The following is a 26,736-nucleotide window of genomic DNA, read 5'->3' as shown; positions in this document are numbered from 1 at the left end:
ACTGCCGTCTGTATCAAAAGTGTTTGATGTAAATATTTGACACAAAAGTGTATTAAAATAGCGTGATGGAGAAAACCTTGATATTCTCACTCTTTCGTTATATCTAAGTATCAGAGACAGGTGGTCTGCTGCTTTCTCTTTAAATAAGTAAAATTTGAATCTCCCTTTTTGTTTCGGGACGATGTTTTCCTATAATTGATTTTTTCATTTTACTTTCAGCTATGGCGGAAAGTAACCTCCCAACAACGGGAGAGGAACTTGACTTGGCTGATGAGTATCCTGTCACAGGTGAGAGAAAGTAATAGAAATTGACTGCCACATGGCAGTTCTGACGCGGTTGTAATGTTTCTTCATGGAGTAGTTGAGAATATCTTAAGTAAAAATTACTAAAATCAGGAACGGGAAACGGGGATCGGGAAGTCTGGGAACGAAAGTACAGCGGGAATCCGCTTAACGCTTAAAAAGAGTCTGGACACTAGTTTTTGAGCAAGCGCTATTCGAACTCGGTCGCAAGAGCAATCATCATGGACGATTAATTAGGTTTTTTATTAAGCATAATGCATCTTAGTAAAGTTTACTTTCAACATCTTTTCTGTTTTTCTGACAATATCAATAATGTTTATATAAAATAATCAAATTTCAGCGACAAACGGAAGTGAAGTCACGCCAAGTGACACTAAACTGAATGTATATGATGATCCGTTAAGAGGTGAGAGATTAGATATTTTGAAAGGCGTCTCAGTGTAGTTCGTGCGTCCTTCCAAACCCTGTGTGCTTAGAGTTTCCGAATTTCATTGCACAGGGGACCATTTTAAGTAATCCAAATCATCATCTTGGAGTGGACCGTTTGCAAAACACTTAAATCTCGAGGGCGAGGAGTCTGTGATTATATATATGGTAGCCGACTGTTTAGGAAGAATAAAAAGCTTGTATAGGAAAGAAAGGTTTAGGTTTTCAAACTTCTGAATAAAAACGGTGGAATTTCATGTTGATTTCAACGGCCTGATTTGTTTTTGAATTATCTGTAAACCCTTTGAAAAAGAAGGTTTTATTCTCAAAATCGGTATCCCCAGAGCAGAGGACAACGGTTGAACGTCTGCAAATAGAAGTTGTAAGTTCAGGCTGTCAGAATCAAGTTGTCTCAAAGAAGTTACAAACAACGACACAAGCCAGTCATCACGGTGTTTTAAAAGCGTAGAACTTTTTGGTAAAGCTTACGATAGATTTCTAAATCATTTTTCTTTTTGCAGAGCCTTAAGCTTCCTTACAACCTAAAAGCTCTTTATTGGCATTATCCGTCAAGGGTCCTTGGGTACTTTACTAAATAATTGATATTAAATTGGTGTGTTTTCAGATGTAGCCAAAGTATTCCTCCAGGAGGGTAACAAAGAATACAGAAAAGGGGAAGTTGAGAACGCGATAGAATCCTACACGGAAGGACTTCAAGTGAACTGCGAAGATATACGGCTGAACGCCAAGCTTTATAGCAACAGGGCAGCAGCTCATTTCCATTTGGGTAAGAATTTTTTAAACAACTTCTCGATTCCTCATGTAACGTACTCGAAGATAATAAATGCACAATATGCACAATTAACAACAAGATTTCCTCCACACCTGCTGTCTTAGTAACTTGGTGCCTTAATTGAAATTGGTAACTTGAATATTTCAACGTAGAACGAACGCACAGAAATCCTTCATTTGGAAACAGTTCTTAAGCAACTTTTCACTGCAATTTTAAGAATTTCCTATGGTGAAATTTTGATAAGCAAACTCAGTTGCAAGATGAAATGGAAAGCAGATTTTATATCCGACTAATTCGCTCAAAGTCGTATCAAAGTCATGAGGTCATATATTTTTTTTCCTCCTAAGACCTAAACCCAAACACCTCGTTCCCTAACGAGAATATTACAAATTTGGAAAGTCGAACTAAGGAAAAATACTACAACAGCAAAGTTATTGCAAGAAAACCCTTGGAATGTTAGCCGTCTCCAATTCCCCGTGGTGCCTTAAGCACTGAGGCAGGCTTAAAGAAGATGAACTGCTCTTAAGATCCTTGAATCTCAGCTTTCACGTCAACCTCAAATGGCCAAGAACAAGATAGCCGTCTTCCGTTAGAATATCATTTTCAACAGTCAAACGTGAAAACGTATCTCTACATAAAATCCCTCTTAACAAAAGTAACATTCATTGGACTCTGATAACATCGCACGGACTCGTGCCATGTTGTAGCTGAAACCCTACCGCAGAACATTTCGTATTACATTGCTCTTCCAAACTCGGTCCATATAAGTTAATGAGAGAACCCTAAGCGATGCACAACTGAATAAATATCCACAGTTTCCGCTCGAGTTCCCATGATCGTACTGTTAGCTTACTGTTCTTGATAAGATCCGAGGGGGAGGTCGAAGAAAAGGGTGGCAACTAAAAATTCTTTCAATTTTTCTCATATATAGATTCAACTTAACCGCCTCCCGGTTAGCTCAATGGATAGAGCGCTGGACTGATGTGCGGGAAGTCGAGGGTTCGAGCCCCGGCCGGACTAACACTCAAGGTCTTAAAATAATTGAGAAAAATATGCTGCCTTTTTATAACATCAAGAAATGGTTTAGATATTCTAGTCTTCTCGGATAGGGACGAATAAATGGAGGTCCCGACTCCTGCAGGGTTAGGGGCAGGAGACGTTAATTTCCCATGCACGAGATTACTGTGTGATGGATGTCCTCCCCTGGGGTGGGATGGGTGGGTTGGTGTCTTGCGTTTCATGCACGAGCCTCTGGCTTGGGCAATATGGGTAACCATGCCCCTCGTAAAAGACATTAAACTTTGATTACTATTATTACTTTCACAGACGTATGCTCGTGCACCCCAATACGCCTCAGGAAGGCTTCTGTAAAAAGGAAATCGTGGTTTAATTTGAAGAAATTGTTTGTAGAAAAATTTTGGTGACCGAGTCATATTGACACTGATATTCTGAATAAACATGTGGTCACTTTTTCTTTTATCTAACAGCTGTACTTTGGCCTTCAATGAAGGCAAACAGTTGCCATGGTTGTTCCCATGCGTTAGAGTTACATGACAGTAATAACGTGGGTAGTAATCCTGAAACAGTTGTATCAGGACACTCCAGCTATGTATAAATCAAGGCGGAGGTGATCTTTCAACGAGAAGGCGTTACAACAAGGGTTACTTCGCAAACTCAAGAAAGATCCCTGATAAAATAACTTCAAACTATTTCTCTTGTTACTAAATATTTTCAATACTGTTCAGTTTTGATGTACACTGTTGGGAGATTTCCCGTGTAAGCTCGCTAGACTGACAACTCGATTTGGAATACTCGTCCAAAGAGCTCATGGCTGCTCTTCATCTGTGGGGCATTCTTTGAAGAACTGCATTAGGGACATGTCAGCGGATAGCGAGGGTGTCAAGACTTGCCCTGTTGGTCTGGAGTCAAAATTGGACTTACTCTGTTGGTCTTTAGTCAAGGTTGGACTTGCTCTGTTGGTCTGGATTCAAGATTGTTTTTAGGAACTTTCCCACACAAAGAAGAGTGTTGGATTTCCCATTCACCGGTAAACGAAACATTTGTGCAGAATAAGCACTTTTTCAGTCGAGACCCCGCAATGGCTCTGCTTCCAAACCAACCCAAGAAAATAAGAATCAATCCAATTACAGCCACGGCCTTACAGAGGCGACAAAATGCTATTTATCGTTGTCAACACGGCCCTTTTCCATAATACTCCTCATTCTTGATGTCTCAAAGGCAACAACAAAAAAAGCACTTTTCTGAATATTTTCTTAGCCCATTGAAGAACTGTCCCTATCCAACTCTGGGCTTCACGCGCTTGAGAATTACGAGACTATTACGCGCAAACCTGGTGCGGAGGTTTAAATGTAACGATCACGAAAAACACGAATAAAAGACCTGCAGATTTTAACTAGCAGTATTTTATTATTTCATCTTTTGATGGAATAAGACACAGCTTTACGATGATGTGGTTTGTCGAGGTCCAACACCACCTCCTGGACGCTGTCCTTGAGGATTATCGGGCTAAAATAGAGAAAAAAAGAAACAAAAGAAAAAAAATTGAACCTTGGTGTTCAGTAACTAGCACTTTGATACGAGATATCAGAAGCACATAAGCTGGAAGCATCTAAGTACGTTAGTACCCCATATTTTTCAAAAACAAGCCAGAGGTTAGCCGACCAATCAGAAGCAAGGATACAATTTTTGCCCAAATGTTGAATGAGAGGCTCAAGAAGTATTTTCCTTCATAACTGACAAAAAAACTCACAGCTGTCATGAAAAGGCAATAAAAAGCTTCCAAAAATGAAAGATTAAGCCGTAATCTTTAACGGGAAATGCTGAAAACTGGGATAACAATTTCAAGGCAGTTCATGCGACTGTGAATGAATCATGAGGATTGCTTAGGTTATATACTTCTGGCCACGTTTCATGTAACTGCAACTTTAACAGTGTCATGAGACAATGAAAAGTGCATAACATTTATTCTACAGTCAGCTCTCCCTGAACAAAACTTCTTAGAAAAGGCTAAAGGTCAATATCTAAATCGACCTCAAGATAATTATGTTTTTTTGTGGGGGGAGGCAGTTTCACTAAAGGGAGAGGAACGGGAGAAGGACTCGTTCATTGGACTAAAACAATTCAGTAACAGTTTGCAAAACACCTGAATGGCAAGAATGGAGAAAGAAGAATGACTATATGAAAATAATTAATGAAGATGACCACTGAATGTAAATGATAAATTTGACAAATGTAAGCTCTTTTAGTTGTACCAGCTTCTAGGGCTAGCTTTAGTGTCTCATTTTTGAAGGTATCCATCTTAGAAGCATTGAAATACATGCTTACCCTACGGGGGAACCTTGGAGGAGGGACCCTGATTTTTCTGTTTTCCTTGGAGCGATTCCTTACAACCTTGGAGTGAATTGCACAGCTGACACAATAGTGAAGTTTCACATACAGTTTTGGTAGAGCATACACTGAAAAAAATTAATTCATTAATTAGTTAACCAGTGTTAAGGCACAATTTAGAAAAATATTTACTACTTTGCTACTTATGATACATATGATGCACGATCCTCACAGTAGAGAGCGCTATTTATGCAATAGCAAAAATCAGACCTGAAAAAAATCAGGCCTGTACGGGATTCGAACCACTGACCTCTGCGATACTAGTGCAGCGCTCTACCAATTGAGCTAACAAGCCAACTGGGAACAAGCCGTTAACTTCATATATACAATGTATCTGATTTATCATCACAGGTTTATTACGAATCAACTTAACGGCTTGTTCCCAGATGGCTTGTTAGCTCAATTGGTTGAGCGCTGCACTAGTATCGCAGAGGTCAGTGGTTCGAATCCCGTACAGGCCTGATTTTCACTATTGCATAAATAACGCTCTCTACTGTGAGGATCATGCATCATACGTATCTAATACCGCAGTTCAAAATATATGAACTTCATATAGACATTGTAACTTTGCTACTTATTACACATGTGGATTAAGCTCAAGCCAGGTCACATTTAAACATTAACTGATAAAAGTTCAGGCCACCATACCAATTCATTGACAAAACTTCTTTTTTAACTTTCTTATCTGCCAAAAGTGACATCACACCAAAAATTATATAATTTCATTCAGTTCCCGCTCTTGCCACTTGCAGATTAGAGATTGAACTGGTGATCTGAGCACAAGACCCTGCTTCTCCAATCCTTTGTCTGATGTGTGGCAGGTTGGGAGTAAAGAAATAAAACACAATTTGTGTTTTCCTGCTGATAAACTAACAAAAATACTGAAGGTACTGAAACAACTGTTCCCTAAGGGCAAGTGAATATACACTACACCATCCGTGAATAATTGTCTATTATTTGATTAATAATCTTTCTTAGTATGAGCCTTGAGAGTTTGATGGAAGTGGTGATAACAATAATTTGGAAGCCACAATGATCAACACAATGCCATGGGGTCTCAGGTGCAAGGCAGGTAACAAAAAAATACTTGAATGAATTGAGGGTTAAAGTGCACCTACACTCAAAAAATTTTTTTCGCTTAACGAAGTAAGCTTATTTTTTTGAGTATTTCTGCGCAAAAATTTTTTTATTTGCTCAAATCTTCAATTTTCTATGCCCAATCAAAATACGGAAAATCGGCCGCCATCTTGCCCCACGACCGAGTTTAAAGAAGAATGGCTCTAGCGGGTAATGTGACGTCAAATCGAGAACACGAAAGTCTGCATCTCACACATTTTCACTTGTTTGGGAAGATTGTCGTCGATATCGTCCGAAATATGCCGACTAGGTGTGTTGTATGAAGATTGTATGGAGCGCGATACCCTCTTGCAAATTTCGCACGTTGCTACACCCTTCTACAACACACTTAGTCGGCATATTTTCGGACAATTATCGACTACAACCTTCCCAAACAAGTGAAAATGTGTGAAAAGCAGACTTTCGTGTTCTCGATTTGACGTCACATTACCCACTAGAGCCATTCCTCTTTAAACTCGGTCGTGGGGCAAGATGGCGGCCGATTTTCCGTATTTTGACTGGGCATAGAAAATTGAAGATTTGAGCAAATAAAAAAATTTTTGCGCAGAAATACTCACAAAAATAAGCTTTCTTCGTTAAGCGAAAAAAATTTTTTGGGTGTAGGTGCACTTTAAGAAAGGTTGTGTGATCTTGCTAACATGTAAAATTTGTGAAAATGCCCCACTCTGCTTTTTAGTTTTTGCAACCTAGAAAAAGAGCCCAAATAATCTTAAGCAGTTGTTCCTAGAGAAGCTGGATACAGTGGCATCAACATTTTAAAACCTGTGTACAAAAAGTAATATATTATTTAACTTCATCTGTTTTCTGTAACAGTTTATAAAGTTAAAAAGTTGCTGGTACACTTAATATCATTTCAAAACATCACTTAAGTAGAAAACTTCACTATTTCAGAAAATTTACACTCATGCTACAAATCTTACCTTCATACACACTGGCATCAGCTATATCCCTGACTGCAGCTGCCTCCACAATATTCCTAATGACAAATTTCTTTATAGCCTTGTCCTTAGGGACACAGCGTGCACAGTTTGTACAACGCACAAACTTGACATGCCCACGGCCATGCTTGGAACGTCCACAATTACGCCTCTTCTGGGTCTAAATAATAAAAGATAACAAAAATACTTTTAGAATGAATTTCTCCCACACCAAACAAATATTGCAATCATTGAAATGTGAAAAACATAAGAGCTTTAGAGAAAAATGTAACATAGCTTTTGGAGGGCTCTCCAAACTTAACAAGTTCTACATATTTCAGTGAATACAAACATGCAGTTGACAAAAGAATCAATCATTTCAAAATTTTTTCACAAGGTTTAGATGTTACACAAAGAGAAATTACCCCTTCAATCCTTCATTACACACAAACACATGCCATCAATGTGCAAAATGGGTGTACAAAGCAAATGAATGTGATAATGTAAATTTACCAGCTGTGTTACAACATAAGTGAATTACAGATACTACAGAGCAAGTTTTGTCATTGCTAGTCATTCAATCTTAACTTGAGTTAATATGGTGAGCACTGTTCAACGTCACTACGTGTATGTTTGTGAGGAGAAAAAATTCTTATAGATTCATGTACATCCTTATATGAAAGAAGTAAATGTCTTTGGTTTGTTCTTTGGCCCAGTCAGGTTAACGCTTATAATTTTATCTGTAGAACGAATAAAACATTAGGCGCTAAAATGTTCATCACAAAATACTTTCGTACCATCGACTTCTGAAGCTTTTATTAGCTTCAGTATTACTTCACTGTAAGTGAATCTGACACAAACACACATTGCCAAATACAGCCGCAACGTTTAGCGAAAAGAATACCATTTTAAAAAGCAGAAAACTTTTATTTTAATCTAGCAATTACATGAGGATGGGGATAACCTAAGTTAATCTTGGACGATCGAGAATTTAACTTCAAGGCAAGTGAAAACGTGGTTTTACATCCCAACGACAAATCAACATTAATAACCAAATTCTTGCTTCCCCGGGGAAGATACGACCAAATGTCAACAGGGATGGTAAAAAATAGCCTAACATATACAAAATACTCCTTCAGCTAGAATAATAACTCGAAATAACAGCGAAAAATTCCCAAAATTGAAGCTCTAAAATCACATAAAGCTCACCATGTTAATCTCAGGGAGAGGAAAGAGACCGATCACATGGAGCCCCTGATATTTGTACAGGGCCGCCCCCGAAATTATCTCATGTAATCGCGGGCTCGCGCAATAGTTTCGTCATTCTCGGCTCATTCACGTGGTTCTTGAACAAAATGGCTGCATCTTTCCTCAACAGGCTCGGATTTTTGGGTTTGGGTATCGCTTGTGTTGGTGGGGTTGTTAACACAGCCCTTTTCAACGGTAAGATGACGTTTTACTTAACAAATTTCTCGCATGCTGAGTCCAGGGAGCGATGGCCCGAAATTTAAGAAGCTGATCAAAGTGCATTTGACAGCTTTATATAGCTCGAGTAATTTTAACTTTTTAGAAATACAGCTAAGTTGATACGTTTTCTCTTTAATTATTTTCGGAATTTTTTCTTGGAAGCTGATTCATAAGGTGCTACAACTGAAACTGCCCATTTTACCCTTTCTTTGCTGCTTTTTTCCCTAAGTTAGTACTTCAACTTTATCCTTAGGATTTTAGGGTGGGAAAGCTACCTTGTTAGACAGCACCTTTTCAATCACGTGCATGAAAGTTCTGAGAATGAATCCTCTCAAAAGCGATCAAAAGTTGGAAGAACTCTTTTGGAAAGCTTTGTGAGAAAAGGTGTTCAGGCATTGTAGAATTCATTGTACCTCAAGTTACATAATCATCTTGAGTCAATTGACAACTATTAGGCTCCCCTATTATGCAGTCAGGCAAGTGCTGCCTGACTGCATTAAAGTTTTTACAAAGTCTGAATGCAAGTTCACAAGTGTAAAATGACCCATTCAAAGATGGTGGTCCTTTAAATTAAGCCATCTTGATGAAGGTCACTAGAAAAGTTACTAGTTGCCAAACCTCTGATTTTGAGCTAGGTTAAAGGTGACCTGATAGAGAGAGCAGTATCTAGTTAGCATGATAACAAAGCAATTTGCATCTGAAAAGCAGAAACATTTGTATTATAACAAGGTCACCCTTAGCCTTACCCCTGTGCAAAGGCTTGGAAACCAAGCATGCAACTCTAAAATTGACTATACAAGGACCCTCAACATTGATCTCACAATTTCACACTTTTTTTATTCAGTCAATTTTCAGATATCAATTTTTGTTTGACCTGCAAATAGCCATACAGTATAGCTATGAGTAGTCTAAGACTGGTCAGTAATTAAGATTGGGATAACTAATCAGAACTATCTAAGCTAACTGCCTGATTTAATTGTTCATTTGTTTTATTCTCTAGTTGAAGGAGGCCACCGAGCTGTATTATTTGATCGATTTCAAGGAGTCAAACCTGAGGTAACTGGTGAAGGAACTCATTTCCTCATTCCTTGGGTGCAGAAACCAATCATATTTGACATCCGTAGTCGACCTAGAAATGTTGCTGTGACAACAGGAAGTAAAGGTAATAACGTGTCTGTAGACAGTGCACAGTTTAAGCAAAAACACTTGAGACTGGAAAAAGATTAACTGTGAGTAGTTGTATTTCTAATCCTGACATAACTCTTCTTTCAGATTTACAGAATGTCAATATCACTCTGAGAATTCTGTTTCGACCTCAGCCCCATATTTTGCCCAAGTTGTACATGAACCTTGGAGAGGACTATGATGAGCGTGTTCTTCCTTCCATCATTAATGAAGTGCTTAAGGCTGTGGTGGTGAGTGAAAAAAGTTTTCCTCCAACCCTAACCATCATGCTTAGCAGCCTCGTGCATGCATCCATAACTCAATAGTGTACGCTGTGTTGTTTACCATTTGTTTATTCAAACTCACAATTTTTCCCCATGATTATTTTAATCTTTACCACTATTGAGCAGTCACCTCTATCAAGCAGTTGTGGTAACCCTTTTCTAAGTCCCAATGGCCTGCTGGTATTGTCCTCTACCTGTACTGAACAGTCACTTAATTAAAAAGGAACCTCTTAATTAAAAATGCAGATAATCTTTCAAGTTATTTTAATTCTTGTTTATCTCCTGAAATCATTGTTAGTACTATTTTCAAGTGAGTTTTTGTACATCAAGTGGTCAATTATGGCATAGAAAGGGAGTTTTGATTGTTTATTACAATACATGTATTCCGTGGAACCTGTATGAAGCAGTTAACCTGTTTTAAGCAGTCACAGCGCCATTCCCTATGTGTGACAGTATTACGCGGTTAATCTTTTAGCGGACAGGTAGCTTGCAGACCAGACAGAACTCAGGGTTGTCGGAACAGCAACAAGAAGATGTATTCCAAAAATGAACATAGTGTCCACAAAGTAAAACTCTACAACAGCATGTAATTCAATAAAATTACACAGCCTCCACCGACTGCACTTAACTTGATAAATTCACACAGCCTCTGCCAACTTCACCAAACACAGCTTCAGTCAGACTTGACTAAACACTATTAACTTCAACTCTATTCACTGGTGAAAACTAGTTAAAAACTTCACCGGACTCACCTACTTATATTCTAACATAATAAAATTCTAGAACTTTCTAAACAGTCTAATTGTAGAAAGATTACAAAATATACTGATTAAGGAACACTTAAACAAGATACTAAAATAAATGAACTATGAACTCTTGCGAAGCTTCTAGAAGGTCATGCTAGTCACACAATACAATTTTTCATAACAGACAGCTTAATACAGGTTCAACTTTACATTGCAAAGCAGAAAGTTAATGAGAATTTAAATAACCAGGAATTATGGGAAATTTCCCTTCTCTGATCTCCTCGCAGTCAAATTGTTTGGCTCTTGAGGGAAAATGTCCTTGTGGACCCTACAGTGTAATATCATATGGATAAGTATTTTACATATGTAGATGGGTAAGAAACATGATGTTTCCATGGGCAAATTGACTGCAGCGGAAAATTTTGAGGAGCTGACATTTTGATAAAGTGTGCATTGGTATTTTACAGGTAGTAGTACACAAAGTACATTTATTTCAAGATGTGTTTTACTTAACAGGCCCAGTTTGATGCTGGAGAGCTCATAACACAGAGAGAATTGGTAAGTGTCCGTGCTTTGGATGAAGATACATTTAGGCAACAGCAGTAAATGCAACAGCATAAATGTACAGTTCATAAAAACTTTTATTTATCCTTATTTTATCCATGAAGAGAATATTTCAAGGGAAATGTTAGGAAATGAATGTTGGGTATTCTGTGTGGTTGTCATTCCTGTTAGTAGGTTAATGAACTGGATGTACTTAACATTAATTTTACTCTTTCTAAATTTTTGTTTGCTGTAATTTATCAATAGATATTTATACATACTGTTACTATGATGTCAATTGCAGGTTTCACAAAAAGTACAGGAGTTACTGACAGAGCGTGCAACGAGCTTTGGACTTATCTTAGATGATATATCTTTGGTGAGATCTAGTTATAATAATTTTTCAGTACTAAATAACTTGCAGAATTTTAACAACGACAACGTAAAATTATTTTTCCTTTTAATACCATCATCTTTGGTTATCAGAATTTATACCAGATCTGTTAAAAAAAATCCTACAGACTTCCTTTCAGAGGATCTGCAATCTTCAATTGTAATTCTTGTTTATGTTGATAACTCTTATGTTTCTGAATGAGGCACCTCCTTACATTTTAGACACATTTGACTTTTGGCAGCGAATTTACACAAGCTGTGGAAATGAAACAAGTTGGTGAGTAAATTATGGCACTGTTGGCAATTCTTGGGAAAAATGTTATACAATTTTTTGTGAAAAGTGGACTGTTCAGCTTCTAATATGTATGATGATCTTTCAGAAATAATCTGTTTACCTATTTAGGAAGTTATTATCAAATGTAACGTAGCTGGAGGTCTCTTGTGGATTGGCATGGTTTGGCTTTCACAAAGATGCACTCACTTGTAATTCAAGTCAGTTACATTAAACCAAACGGTTTTCTTATTACTCACAATGCTATGTCTTGTTACTTTACAGCTCAGCAAGAAGCAGAACGTGCCAGATTTTTGGTGGAGAAGGTAAGAGGGGAGAAGGGGAGTAACTGAAACCAATACAACAACAACAACAAACTTTATTAATTTTTTTAAAATTAATAAAGTTAGCACGCTAGTCGAGGCGAGTTGTGCAGGGAGAAAAAAGAAGAGAATAAATCAATTTGTAAGCTTCAAATAACAGACTATGAACAGTAAAAGGAATAAACAAAGTAAAAAAAACGGCAGTGGTTGTGAGGATTGGGTTTGGAAAGCACTGGGGAGGACTGGGAAAGAGGGCTGTGCCCCATTTGATATGAGAAAGAGATGAAGTTTCTGGGCAATTTTGTACACGTGACCTCATTTTCAAAATAAGTCTTTGTCACCAGGTAGTGTTCCAAACAAGTGTAATTGAGAAATCTGGGTCGAGAGAGGAAGTGATGTTAAAGAGTTAGAATTTGAGTTTTCAATGAACATAAAACAAGAATAGAGCTCGACACTACTAGCCAAGTGGCTAGTGACAACCTAGATGTTACAACAATTTCAGTTTGTTTACTAGCCAACCTGGCTAGTGGAAATCAAAAACCACAAGCCAAAACTGAATTCCTACTAGTATGTGGCTAGTTGGCTACCGTTAGTGTCGAGCCCTGCAAGAATTTCGTGCTTCGAGAAGTTAGTTACCTTTCTGTATACGACATCAGCTGAGTTCTTTCGTTGAAGATGTCTCAGACACGCGAGTCTTGAATCGACGTTCTCTCTAACTTCAGCCGTCTCCCGCTGCAACTCGATCGTAATACACAGTGATAAGGTAATGACTGACACATGAATTGTGAAATCTTTGTCAAAAATCCACACTTATCTTTGAAATTGTGGCGCAAAAATTTGTATGGTGAAATTTTTGCCAAAAGTAGTCTCTGAAAAGAGAGTGAGAGAGAAAAAGAACGACATTGATCCTAAAAGGTACTTAAAACACGTTTTAAAAAAAAATGCAAGTTGGGCATTTACTGTAATGGGTGCTGCATGAAGAGATGAAACCAAAGTAATGTGCTCTGTGGTGTGCCAAGCGTATTAACTGTAAGCAACGCCCTTATTTCAGGCGGAGCAACACAAGCAAGCAACGGTGATCAGGGCTGAAGGAGACGCTAAAGGAGCAGAGCTTCTCGCAGACGCCTTTAAAGAGGCTGGCGAAGGGCTTGTTGTGCTCAGGAAAATGGAAGCCGCTGAAGATATTGCAGATAAATTATCTCGTTCAAGAAATGTTGCGTACCTTCCTCATGGACAGAATATGCTGTTGAATCTGCCTGTGGGTCGTCAGTAAGGATATGGTTAGAAAAAATGAATAGGCGGAAAACAAGACTGTAGTTAAGACTTCAACAAATAAGAAATTACATTGTTCGGATAAAGTGTGACTTGCCTTTGAGTTCGTATTTCAGACTTTCAAGCTTTAAAAGGAGTGCCGCCAAAAAGCAGCAAAAAGGTACGATGAAATTCAACAGATCCTAGCGTTCGTTTTCTTGGGTGAAAACTGGGGTGTTTACTTCCTATCAGAGTGTTTCGCTATCAGCTTTCACACTTGGATTTCAAAGTTTTTTTGCGGGATCGAGTCCACCCTTTAAATTATCTGTGAGCGAGGGTAAAATGTGACATTGCACAATTTACAATAAATCTTCTGATCAAAAATATACCCGCTTCTTTCAACTGTTGTCTTCTCGTGTTTCTTTCTGTTTTTTTATCTTGGACCAACCCTGTCTCCTGATGTTTTTCGTCAGTTTTCATAGGAAGAAACCTTGCAGCGCATGATCCAAATCCCGTATTCGTTTTTTAGAGGAACACACTCCTGCTACAGAATCCCAACAGTACGGTACTGTGGTAATCAACACTGAATTTTTATCACAACTGAGAGTAATGTAGCAATCTCGTTGGCCAATTTACAGTTGTCGAAGAGTACAGACAGCATTGCACGCGTCAGCGTATAGTGCAAAACCTTATCAGCTCTCAAACATGGATGACTCGGAAATTTTGGCCTCGATGTTGTGGTAAATCTGATTTAATCGATCAACATAAAATTTCACAGCGAAGCCATAACGAAGTTTGATCAACATGCAAAGTCTCAGCCCTAATTTAAAACCCTTTACGCCCAAACATCACTATCCATATTCTCCATACTCTTCTTTATACATTCCTTTGGTGTTGAAATAGGAGACTGATTCGATTAACAATCAACCGCTTCTTTAGTTGGTGATCATTTCCTTCATTCCCTTGGTCTTAATGTGTGACTCAGGGGTGATATTGTAAGGAGAAATTAGACGAAAGTCACTCAGGGGATCAGTGCGCAAAAGTGCTTTGACACTAAACAATGCTCATAATTGCTGCAAATCTCAAGATGTAGTTATATGGGAAAGAAAAACTAAAACAGCCTCGTTACGAGCATATTCCGAAGCATTAGTTTGATTGGCTTGCACTCGTACGTTTGTCGTTGGGCGAACTTCCTGGAAACATATGATTTTATCAGAATAAAAACAGAATATCTTCGGCCGTAAGAAAACTAGTTAAAAAAGATTTGGAAGCGAACTGCTTAAATTTGGAATTCGCATTACTTCATGGGACGATCTCACAAAGGTAGTTGGGGTGAGGTTACAATAGCCTGCAGAGCAGGCGTAACTTCATGGGACGATCTCACAAAGGTAGTCGGGGTTAGGTTACAATAGCCTGTGGATCAGGTGTAACTTCACGGGACGATCTCACAAAGGTAGTCGGGGTAAGGTTACAATAGCCTGTGGAGCAGGTGTAACTTCACGGGACGATCTCACAAAGGTAGTGGGGTTGAGGTTCCTATAGCCTGCAGAGCAGGCGTAACTTCATGGGACGATCTCACAAAGTTAGTGGGGGTAAGGTTACAATAGCCTGTGGAGCAGGTGTAACTTCACGGGACGATCTCACAAAGGTAGTGAGGTTGAGGTTCCTATAGCCTGCAGAGCAGGCGTAACTTCATGGGACGATCTCACAAAGTTAGTTGGGGTGAGGTTACAATAGCCTGTAGAGCAGGCGTAATTTGGGCGAGCGAGTGCTCGGTTTTTTTCTTAAGCAAAAATTCGCCGTCATCTTAGATTTTTATGGCAGCGGAAGGCTGGGGAGAGAAAGTAATTTGTACCAAGGGAGTGAGTGAGGGTCAAAAATAAGGAGTGGGGCTGGGGTGGGGGAGTGAAAATTACACCGTCTTCTCTTCCTTTCCCCGCCACCTACCCGAACCTTCCACTCTCACTCCGAATGAAACATGGCGTTCGGATAAACGATCTCGAGCTTATAACCTTAACTCGCCCTAATAAGACGCCTGCACTGCTGGCTAAGATTACAATGGAACATTACTACACAACAGACAGGTTTCCTTTTTTAGAGACAGTGGGAAAGAAAAAGTGCTGATCCACCCCAGCTTACTCCAATTTGACATCTTTTTTTCACAGCTTTCCAAAATGTTCAAACATGTAGCGAACATACAAAAGAAAAAACTAATGGATGAAGCATCAGCCTCTCGCTGCTAACCCTGACCTTAAACAGTTGGCTTTATTCCTCATCTGTTTTTTTTTTTTTTTTTTTTTGGAAAGCGATGATCTGTTTTGCCCGGCGCCAGTTTGTCAAAATGATGCTAATCGATGTCAGGTCCCTTGGTGTCGACAGGGTTCAGTAGTGACCGATGAGTTGTCATTTTTAGCGAGCCGGGGCCTTGAAGTGCTCAGTCTGTCTATCGTGCACTTTTCGCTTTGTTCCACCGATGTAAAAAACAAACAAGTGCAGTCTGTCGTGACACTAAGACAAATAAAGGAATTAGAAATTGTCTCTGTGTCGCAAGAAATAGTTCCTGAAACTATGGAGACCAACGGTTTCCCTGAAAAACAAAGTGGGATGTAACATGTTTCAGATAAACGACAATAACCCTCAGATTGAACACAGTTCATTAAAAAATGAATTAAACTAAAGCTAAACATATAGCGAGACTGTCGTGGTTTATATTATTAAAATCTTGACTACTTATCCTGGAATCTTGCTTGTTGTTAAGCCGTCCAACCGTTATTTGAGCATCCTACTTAGCAGACCTGCTAATTATTGACACTGATATCCCTCGCTAATAAAAAAGCACCTTTCGGTAGTAAACAACTCTCTTAACACCGTATGATGCACGATCCTTCGCAGTAGATAGTGCTATTTATGCAATAGCGAAAATCAGACCTGAAAAAAATCAGGCCTGTACGGGATTCGAACCACTGACCTCTGCGATACTAGTGCAGCGCTCTACCAATTGAGCCAACAAGCTAACAAACTGCTTAACACCTTTTGGTTTAGTGACCTTCGTGTGTTACTATCTTTGGCAGGTTCTGTACATTATCAATTAAGTTCTTTTTCAGAGTAAACACTTCTTCTTAATTAAGCATGATTCAGTCCACAAAGGATAAATTCGCGTCTTGCCAAAATGCCACGTCTATGGAGCCATTGATGCTTTTATTCTTCTCTCGCGGATGGGGGTGTCTCAAATAAATTCAAGCGCAGGAAATTAAATACGGACCTTAAAAAATAACTTCTTTTCACCTGTTTAAAAACGACAGTAAGAAAGAAGGCCGATTTTCCGGCTCTCATCGTTCTTTTTAGGCATCACCTAAAATAAAAAACATGAAGGGCAAATCATGTCTAGAGTTTTCACAAAGCACCCGTCACGAGCCGTCTACAGATAACACAGAATTTGTCGCAAATGCCTACTTATTCAAGGCTTAAGCTTCATTATCAAGAGCTTTTTTCGCTTTTAAACCAAGACTTGCCGTACATGAAAAAAACAATAATGCACTTCCAACGCGTGTAAAAAACTCACTTCTAGGGTTTAGTCTATTTAACGATACATAATGAATTAGGTTATAACTTCAAACAGTCAAAGTTTAGGGGCTCTTACAATTACAGTTCGACAAAACGAAAACCTCGCCGCCCAGTCCACCTGACCTTGATTGTTCATCAGTTTTAAAAAAGCCACAACTGAAATACTTTATTAGAAGGCGTTGGTAAAAGTTTCTTTCTAACCTTCACTGTATTTGTATCAACTTGAGTTAAATTAGAGTTACTGCTGGATTCAATATTAGTAATTTGGATTTTCTCGTGAGACAAGTTCGCATGCACTCGCCATAAATAGCAGAGTCTGGCAGATATCACGTTGCGCATGAGCAGTTAGCCAGTATAAGTGATTTTCCATAAGAGGCATGAATCAAACAGATTTCAACATATATTCATAAAGTACGAGTAATCTTAATCCGTTAGCTCTTAACTTGAAGAACCTTCAAAGTATCAATTCATCTGATATCTTTCACAGTTCTTAAACTTATTTTCGTTGAAGACTGCTTGTGTAAGTTGAGTGTGAGAACACTGCTTACGTCATCATGAAAAACAGAACCACGCTGTGTGTGATGTCATCCAGATTTTCGAGTCAAATTCAGCATTAAGTTCAGGTCAAGATATTACTTGTCACTGCAGGTCGTCACGCAAAAAGAAATTTTCAAGATACACTACGAATGGGTACTTTTTGGTACATCAAAGCTACCAAATACATAATAAGTTATGATTGGCCGCCTGGGATGCTTTTCGCTATAAATTTCTCGCCCTCGCCCAAAAGTAAACGATTAACTTAAGTAGAGAGTAGTTCACCATTACCTTTTAATCGAGATTTTTCAACATTCTCCTCAATCTTTAATTTAACTAATGCATTCCCAATTTTATCACGTGTCCAAATTCATTGCGCAGAGGATATGTAACCAAAGGAGACGTTTCTGGATTAGATAGAAGTCCAAGCGAATAATGATTAGACCAGATTACCCCCGTCTTCAGTTCGACAGGTTATCGACTTTGCAACCGTTAAGATTCAATCAAAGATCAACTGTTTAAACACCTGTTGAGCAACGCAGGTTGATGATTTTGACACTTTCACGAAATCGAACTCCTTCTCTTGAAAGTAAGTCCCTCAAAAAGTAAAATAGCCGAAGAATCCTTGCGAAATTAATTTCAGGGAACAAATTTTATGTCGAAACCTTCAGGCGAAAGGAGTGCGGCAGTTCTGGTCGACATGTTGATGATCATAATATTGACTCTGCACTTGGCCACTGAGGTAAATATTGTGTTAAGTCAATTTTAGCGAGTCATTTTTTAACCTTTTTACTAAAAGATGTTAATGATTATTCTGATATTTTTCTTTGCGAACAGAGTTTTTCTGCAGCTCATCACAAACGACAAGGGAAGTCTAATCGCTGTAAGTTAAGTAGTTCGCCTCCACACTATGACCAATGCTGATGTTGATGCATGTAAAATATTTGGAATTTAGGGCTTAGGCCCGATAATATTTGTCCAATAAATAAGTAAGGTTACTGTATAAAAACAGCCAAAAGTCTTTAACTTCTACTTGAATGATAACAAACTCGTTTTACAAATGACAGTAGGTGGAATGAATAATTCATACCGAGGAGTCTACACACTGGATGACAAGATTAGCAAGCTAGATATACATAAATATATTTCATGGCTTCATGATGGCTTTCCAGCAAAGGCGAAAAATAAAAACGGGATTTAAATTTTTTCTGCGCACTAAGAAATAATAAGTGGCATATCAAAAGGCAGAATTAACTCTTTTCCCAAAAGAAAGGAGAGGAAAAATAACATGTTAGGGCTTTCTTCGCATTAGTTTTTCTTTTGGACCTGCTTTTTCCATTTTTTTTATTTAATATCAGACTGCAAGTTTTTGAAGCTGATTGTCCTCGTTTCAGTTGCCTGGATGGGAGCGCTTGGCTGCCAGCACATATATACACTAAAGAGCCCGAGTCTCACCTAAATCTTAAAAGGAAAATGAATAATAACTAAAAGTGCGTTCGAAAGGTATCACTCTTAAGAAACAATGACAAAAAACTGTATTAAATACAGAAAAGCGATTTCACGAATCTCGGAATTTTTCATTGATTATTATTGATCTGCTTTTCAGATGCCGTAATCAACCAAAACGGACCTCGCCGCAGTGGTATCTTAGAAATGGTGCAAACCATGCCCACATCGACCACACCCACAAATCAAGTGTCCGTGCATCTAAACTCGACCGTGCCCTCTACAAAAGATAAAACACGAAACTCTGACACTGTTAACAAAACACCTCCCAAAACAAAGTTGTACTCTGTAGTTAATAGTAAAGCTGTGAGTCACAGTGTGTCTGTTGTTCAGAATACCACAAACGGATTGAAAAACTTGACGACATATTCGTTTGATAAACCGAACAGTTTTCCACAGCCAACGAGTATTCCACCGATCGATGCATTGTCAGAAGCATGGCCAAAACCCATGGGAGCGATCAGTAACGAAATGGAGGACGTCGAAAGTCCACCTTCAATGCAGCCGATTGCGAACGAGATGAGCAACGAAGAAAAAATTCCCGGTATAGCTGATATTTCCGACATGGAGCGTATTCCGTTAGACTTTCAAGAAGAAGAGCCGTGGGAAAGAAGTCAAGCCACTGTCAGTCAGGTGACGCACAGTCACTCCACGCATGATCATGATGGCTCTGGTGTTGGTCATGCTGTGCGTAGGCATGTTATTCCTACTCCGCGTAGACGGAAGATGAAGTTAGCTGTTAGGGAAAGGAGTAAAATAACTGATACATATGTGAGAGGGCGAGGACATAATAATCCGAGAACTCGGCTGAGGATCAAGAATGCTATCCTTAAAGCTAGAAGGCTAAGAAGGAAAGGCAAGTTCAAGTCTGAGAATGAAATTCTCCCAAACCCCAAAGTTAAAAAGCTCAATGGGAACAAAACCTGTCCGCCTTGTTCGTTTGTAAAAACGAGAAAGTCAAAAAAGAAAATGGCAATTCCGCCTCCCGCACCAATCGATCCAATTCAGCCGTTGCTTGAGAAATTTGAAAAAGAGAAAGAAGTTGGTGACATTAAGGAACATACAGTGGACATTGAAAAAGTTAAACCAAATGAAGGAATTGATAAGCATTTAAAAACTTTGGAAACTCAGCCCGAAATCACATCAATTTCTGAACACCTTACGAAGGAACAAATTCAAGATATCGAGCCCATAGAAAATCATCAACTAGAACTCAATACGAACTGAGCAATTTTTCTTGGTTCGAACGCTGAAGAAAACTAAACCTCTTTCCATGTTTCCACAGGACTGCACAATTCTTTCATAGGCCGTCAAAAGCAAAGGGCGTAAGGAACAAATGATTTACACTTAATAGTTTCAAAAACGTTTTAATTGTCTAAACAAGAAATGACAGGAAGGTTTCAAAACATAACGCAATTTTTTAGACCTCTGACTAATTCACATCTAATCAAAGAGCAAAGTAACAGTGGCTTGTTTTAAAGTTATTTTTCACACAGCTCGTGCATGCGTGGACCTCTATTGAAACGTAAATGGCAGCCGGGAATTGGGTTTTTCCTCTGGTGCTTATCACAAACTTTTTATCAGTAGCGTTAAGTAACGAAAGCAAACACGTAGGCTTGCGATTGATTACCCTAACTTAGATATCCAAGACATCCGAACCACTTTTTCTTTCAATCTAAGCTAGCTCATCAAAAGTCAACTGAATAGTTGTATCGAAATGCTGTTTTTTCTAGTATAGAAATGTCTACCTAAGCACCCTAACACAAGCAACATTGTGTAACTACTCATCTCATCACAGAATACATCAAACGACAAAAATTTGAAGTTAGCCCTTCTTTTCAAAATTGCATTTATTGGTCAAGGTTTCTCTCCTTCAACTTTGATACTCATTTTCTTACGACTAGAGAGATTTCTAAAAGATAGCTCTAGGCATAGGAAACGTTTACATGTAAGGTAGCCTAGTTGTACAGGAATTTGGCCAAACATAAGTAGGAATGAAATTTCAAGCTTAATGCACGTGTTCTTTACCCTGATGATGAATGTTCCCAAGCGAACTCACAATGAGAACAGTGCACTTGGGATGAGTTAGACAAGCGCTTGCATTGTTCATCGACTGGATTCCCTTTCTTGAACGATAAGATTTACTGCACTTCTATTCTGTCAATGATAGCATCCAATAGCTGCATCACATCCTTTTCCAAGCTGTTATCGACTCCGGATTTTCCTTCTTCCGATCGCGCTGGCGCCTTGTTGTTATTATTGTTTGAACCATCGTCGTCCTCTGTTTTTCCACCGGAGGTTCCTGCTGACAATGTCTTGATACCAGAATAGCTTGCTGCGATAACAAATAAAATGACGATGAGATGTTATACAAGTGTTTCTGTAAATATATATGTGTAAAGCTTTCGCTGTGCATTATCGTTTAGTTTGAAAGCTAATAACCAGGTTGCCAGTCTTTCGATCGAAATCAGTCCACAGAATAAACTTCGCCCATGATTTTATCGTATTTTAGAGACCAAATTGTGTCTTGAAAATCATGGAATCTGACGATAAAAGATCATCTTTGCTTGAGTTGCTCCTTTTTCAGTTCTCAATCAGTTTTACAGATGAAATAGCATTATTATTTTTTAGCTGCCAGATTTTTCTCATTCATAGATTCAAAAACCTGCTACCTTCGCTCCTGTTCTCCTCAGCCACACCATAGGGAAGATTTACCAGTGGTAAAGACAACCTGCTGCTACAAACAGTCAGGTCTGTGCTTGTCCTTCGTCGGGAGAGATTAGCCCCTGTGCAGAAGCGCCGAGATACGCCTGTAAGGACAAAATGTTAAAAACAGCTCAATTCAATCATCAAATTGCACGGAAGGAATAAAGTTCTCAACTCAATTTTTTAATTAGGTTTATGTGCGATAGCAAGCAAAAAGGTATAATCCATATTTTTGGGCATCTTTCATTTTTTCATGTCGTCCAGTCGCTGTTCAGAGATGACCTATTACGTCATGATGATGTAAGAGAGAAAGGGTATCAGTCACACAAGTCACAGATGGAAGGTACTAATGTCCGTGGGTTGAGCAAGGGAAAACATGCTTCGTGGGGAGATGGTTTACGCGTAAGATGTGTAATACATAGGGAACAAAACCTTACTCAGGGTTCTCCTACTGGGGCGTCTGCCTCCACACACACTAAGCACCATTTTGAACACGAACAGGTAACCTTGCCTGTACCGCTGGCTCATCCAACCGTAAAGCGGTGGATTGACGACAGCATGAAGTAGAGAAATAACACTTGTAAACACCACAACTTTTGTAACTGGCTTTCGGTCAACAATCAAACAATACACATTGTTTAGCTGTGAAGGATGAAAGATTAAACCAGGTTAGTTTATTGATTTTGGGTTAGTTTGTATGTCCACCTATGAAAGCTTGTCAAAACAGCGGTGAATACACTTTTAGAACGATTAGATGTTAATGGTAGCCCGTAACCTTGCAGGAAAATTCTGGTTTTTAATTCGATTAGTTCAGTGAGCACGCGATGTCAGTTTTTCCGTCCAAGGAAGCACAAAAGTCAGACTGTTATCAGATTTGGTTAAATATTAGTTCGGGAATCTCTCAGATATGAATATGAAAAGTTTTACTCGAGGCTGTTTTTTTCATTTTTTCTGTGTCAATGAACAACAAAGAACGCAGTATGACAAACAAACTTTATTTGATGACATACGCTTAGAGAACCTTACTTCAAAACGTAGACCGCAAACATCTGACGTAATACTCTCTTAGCGAGGCTGAGGAAGATAAGTGTTGAACGAAAGCGTTCGATTCTTATAGCATAGACACTTTGCAATCTTCTACACATTTAAACAGACCTTTATGTCGCATTCTGACATATTTTTGCATGTAAATTCAGAAAGCGTACGTTCTTTCAAAACCAGTTTCGGTGATCAAGCGTAACCGAATTACAGAGTTGCGTAAAGAATACATGTACCCTGATAAAGATTTTCGCACGGGACGAAGTAATTTTCCCAACACTTAATCGTTATGTTACTCCATGACAGTCTTTTACCCATAGAGAAATGAAACGTAGTGATAAATCTCCTGCCCACTTAGCCTGGGCTGCCTGTGGCTTATCTGAAATAAACTGTTCCTGTGTTTTGCATAACCACGATTTGAAATGCAGATTGTAGAAAGCTCGATGATTAAATTGATCGGTTTTGTTTTGACCTGTCGACTGGCAGACAAAGAGTCCATTCACTACCTTTGTTAAGCCGCTTAGATGACAATATTTACACTGCTTCTGGGCAACCCATTTTGAAAAACATCCGCCCTGATAAGTTCTAGTTCCTCAATTAAACTGAATTTCATTAACTTACAAATGTTTCAGCCGCACGCCATTACAATATAGACTCTTTTGGGAAGCTGTAATTTCTGAGTTAACAGACTTTCGAATTCAGTCATTCTTGCTGCATGGATCTTTTGTATGCTTATACCTCCAATCGTATGGTCGTTTGCTTTAAATGTGAAAGGTATTAACTGATTCTTTATCTTTTATATTACCACATTGATGGTGTCTGTAAGAAGTCATTCGATTGTAGACCGATCTACTGACGAGATATTCAGAATCGCCACTAAAGATACCAATGATCACAAGTAGCGGACAGATTTTCTTTGCATTTTAAAGAAGCACGCCGGCGGGCTAGCAGTAGAAGTATTTGTAACATTTAGAAGTTAATTGACATCTTTCTCAGCTCACATTCCAAATGTATGGCCTGAGAGACATACGCGGAAACATCAAAAGCACGCAAATGATTATGGGAAGTTCACTGCCGGCGATTGTGACTAAGAAGTCAACAAAGGATTAAATGTTTATCAAAGAACTGTGTTTTCTTGTTATTACAACTGCTTACCTAGCTTTAATTTAAAGAAAGCCTTCTTATTTCGGTTTTCAGTTTCATTAATTGTCACTTTAAATTGAATTGTTCACAGAAGCGCGATAACTTTCGTTAATTTTATGTCAAACAGTACTCACCAGGAAAGGTAACCAGCTAATGTAATAAACAACGACCACTATTGACATCATCTTCGTCAGCTTTCTCACATTTCTTACCCCGCTTGTTGTTCCTGGTGAATGCGTGTTATCACGGCAGTTTTGAGTGTCACGGGGTTCCTTTTCACCGCCTCCAGACATAAAAGTTTGTCGCCGAATAAACATTTTTCCTGAGAGCTTGATCGCAAAATAAGAAATTAGCACGGCTATCAACTGTATTGCACCAAGCACCTCGATGTAAGTGGCATACGCTTTGCCCAAGTCGTAGATCTGCGTAAAACACACTCCACTTTGAAAACCTGAATGTCCGACGCCAATGAAGGGTAAAATGGCGGAAAAAATGGAAAAGAGCCAAACTCCAAGCACAAATTTCTTAATACGCGAAACTGTTATGAGAGTATGGTGCCTGAAGGGCTTTATCAATAACATAGCACGTTCTAAGGCAATTACTGTGACCGTAGTGGCCGCAGCTAATCGAAACGTGTACACCAAACCAATGAACACATCGCACAAGGTTTCTGTCATGTGTCGTCTCATGTAATATTTCACGGTTGTTAGAAGCTGAAGTGCAACAATCGAGTCCAAGATGTCTGCTAAGGACAGCGAAAATAACAGAACGTCTGCAGATGTCCAATTTCGGTAGCACGCTAATGCCGTAAGAACCACAGCGTTTCCAAAAACAACCAAGATAATGGCAGATTGGAAAATCAATCCAAAAAAGAACGGGTTAAGATTCTCTTGTGATTCTGGAGTAATTGTAGTGTTATTTCTAATAAATCCAGTGGTGTTTTCACTTGTGTAGGCATCCGCTGTAGAAGTCGTAAAAACGGGCCAAGGCGCTAAAGTTGAGTTGTGCCACAGCGACGTGTTCATTTTCTCGGAGAAGTCTAGGTTACGGTTCACTGGACGTGGTTAATTGGAAGTAAAGTATTTGTGATGCACGTATGGTTTAAATTAGCCTCGTAGTGGTCGCCATTGTGTAAACATTCGGCCTTCATAAATGTTCCACTGAGACTAACGTCAGTAAGAACTAACGCAGTGGTTAACCCCATGTACCGAAAAAACCGCAGTAGCAGTTCAGAACGTTACACCTTAAGACAGCTTCTAAATGTCGAGGAAACTATTTGCAGTTTACCTCATTACTTAGTTTCGAGTTGATGTAACGAGTTTACAAGAGTCCCCTTCTAGAGTCTTTATTGACTGAAACAAAGCTTTTGACACCCAGCTAAACCATCATTAACATAATAAAAAGGATTTTTTTGTACATGTTTTATTTATTTTAAGATTCAGCTTGTTTACACGAAGTTTTCGCAGCTCTTAAAAAGCTTGTAACAATGACAAAAGTGAGAAATGTGTCATTGTTAATACAGAGTTGTGTTGATACAGTCCAATGCTTGAATAAAAGATATTTTGTTTTTCATGTTAGAATGTAACAGCAACCTAGACAACTGAATTGACAGCGAATCTAATGGGGCATCCAAAAGTTAATATGTGAATCATCTAATCTGTTATTGCATCATGCATCATTTTACTTTAAAGAGCGATCCCTGACAAGCACATCGGTGATTACCTTTTTTTTCTTTTGCTTTGGCGCAGGAAATCTTATTCCAAGGTCAGCTTGAAAACTTCGTTGTTAAAAATGTAAATTGATAAATGTTGTGCAGGTGCCTTCTTAGGGGTCCGTTTGAGAACCATGCCACCTAGTGACCTCATAAAATGTGGAAATACTCAAACAAACGAAGTTCTCATTCTTCTCCTCTCCAATTTTGTTCGAAGTGTTTTTTATTCTCGGATGTAAATTTGCATCGCTTTTGTTTAACTCTGGCTTTGTTTTACTCGCCGTACTAAGCAATAGCAACATAATATATGTTGCTATTGCTCGAATGTTGCGTTATCATCCTGTGACATAAACTTGTGCAATTTGAAGTTGGAAATGCATTCATTAAAAATTCAGGAAGATATAACTGGGAAAATTTAATTTTACACCTGCTCTTCTAAAAAAAAGAGATTGAATGCAGTCAGATCGGCGCTACACCCCGTTGGCATAATTGTTTCATATTTCATACATACTAAGACTTACACTGTGAAGTACTATTGTACTATTGTTCGTGTTTCTGATTCGGGACGAATCAATCCAATCTTTGAAATTTGTCGGTCAGTGAGAAAAATCTCATTATATATGAAATGAAAACATCACTCCATGGATAGTGCGTGCGAACAATTTTTATTTACGAGTTGCCATTCATCGAAAAAACTCACTGGTTCGGTTTTTTGATGCACCACAACGAGTGAATGAAAATCGTTCGTGCTCACTTTCCATGGAATTATCTCCATTTCTCATACTAAAAGAGAGATTCTAATTGATTTGCTAGATATCTTTGCGAATATGTTTTTTATGGATCGTAGACTTCAGCTGTTGGGCAAAGAATTTGCCTGTAAAAATTCAAGCTCCCAGCTGCGCGAAAATTTTCCTACAATTGTAGTTTTCACCGAACATTTATTTGTATTTTTGGCAGCGCCTTTACGATTCCAGTGTAAGACGCAGAGGAGTTTCAGGCTACAAGAAAAAGCAAACACCACAACGATCAAAAAATGCTTGAAAAAAGCAAACCATTCGTGTAGTGATTCTAGCTAGTTATTTGACATCACGGTCTCAGTATAACTATT

At 38.7% G+C, this 26,736-nt stretch overlaps 4 protein-coding genes and 1 long non-coding RNA gene across 5 annotated transcripts; 3 read left to right on the top strand and 2 right to left on the bottom strand.

The window, feature by feature from the left end:
• The first annotated feature begins 535 nt into the window (after window positions 1–535).
• On the top strand, window positions 536–2,995 carry LOC148716553 (uncharacterized). The gene is made up of 2 exons (XR_015995140.1): window positions 536–709; window positions 1,355–2,995. It is a non-coding gene; the product is annotated as an uncharacterized LOC148716553 (long non-coding RNA).
• A 932-nt stretch (window positions 2,996–3,927) lies between these two features.
• On the bottom strand, window positions 3,928–8,274 carry LOC111334384 (small ribosomal subunit protein eS26). The gene is made up of 4 exons (XM_022940106.2): window positions 8,194–8,274; window positions 6,988–7,165; window positions 4,868–4,998; window positions 3,928–4,048 (listed from the first exon to the last, which is right to left on the bottom strand). Exons 1-4 carry the CDS (start codon window positions 8,194–8,196, stop codon window positions 3,983–3,985), a joined length of 378 nt encoding a protein of 125 aa, XP_022795841.1. The 5' UTR covers window positions 8,197–8,274; the 3' UTR covers window positions 3,928–3,982.
• LOC111334383 (prohibitin 1) lies at window positions 8,271–13,828 on the top strand. The gene is made up of 8 exons (XM_022940105.2): window positions 8,271–8,427; window positions 9,452–9,613; window positions 9,724–9,866; window positions 11,162–11,203; window positions 11,493–11,567; window positions 11,804–11,858; window positions 12,138–12,178; window positions 13,227–13,828. The coding sequence occupies exons 1-8, from the start codon at window positions 8,340–8,342 to the stop codon at window positions 13,446–13,448; spliced, it is 828 nt and encodes a 275-aa protein (XP_022795840.1). The 5' UTR covers window positions 8,271–8,339; the 3' UTR covers window positions 13,449–13,828.
• A 3,495-nt stretch (window positions 13,829–17,323) lies between these two features.
• On the top strand, window positions 17,324–20,369 carry LOC111334402 (uncharacterized). Its single transcript, XM_022940122.2, has 3 exons — window positions 17,324–18,266; window positions 18,362–18,407; window positions 19,131–20,369. Exons 1-3 carry the CDS (start codon window positions 18,180–18,182, stop codon window positions 20,255–20,257), a joined length of 1,260 nt encoding a protein of 419 aa, XP_022795857.2. The 5' UTR covers window positions 17,324–18,179; the 3' UTR covers window positions 20,258–20,369.
• A 12-nt stretch (window positions 20,370–20,381) lies between these two features.
• Window positions 20,382–25,276, bottom strand: LOC111334375 (growth hormone secretagogue receptor type 1). The gene is made up of 4 exons (XM_022940089.2): window positions 24,052–25,276; window positions 22,174–22,378; window positions 21,703–21,840; window positions 20,382–21,365 (listed from the first exon to the last, which is right to left on the bottom strand). The coding sequence occupies exons 1-4, from the start codon at window positions 24,940–24,942 to the stop codon at window positions 21,172–21,174; spliced, it is 1,428 nt and encodes a 475-aa protein (XP_022795824.2). The 5' UTR covers window positions 24,943–25,276; the 3' UTR covers window positions 20,382–21,171.
• Between the last annotated feature and the right edge of the window lie 1,460 nt (window positions 25,277–26,736).

The sequence above is a fragment of the Stylophora pistillata genome, chromosome 14, assembly GCF_964205215.1.
Source record: "Stylophora pistillata chromosome 14, jaStyPist1.2, whole genome shotgun sequence".
NCBI classification, from domain to species: domain Eukaryota; kingdom Metazoa; phylum Cnidaria; class Anthozoa; order Scleractinia; family Pocilloporidae; genus Stylophora; species Stylophora pistillata.
The sequence above is the reverse complement of the archived record's forward strand: the minus strand, read 5'-3'. Positions and strand labels throughout refer to the sequence as shown.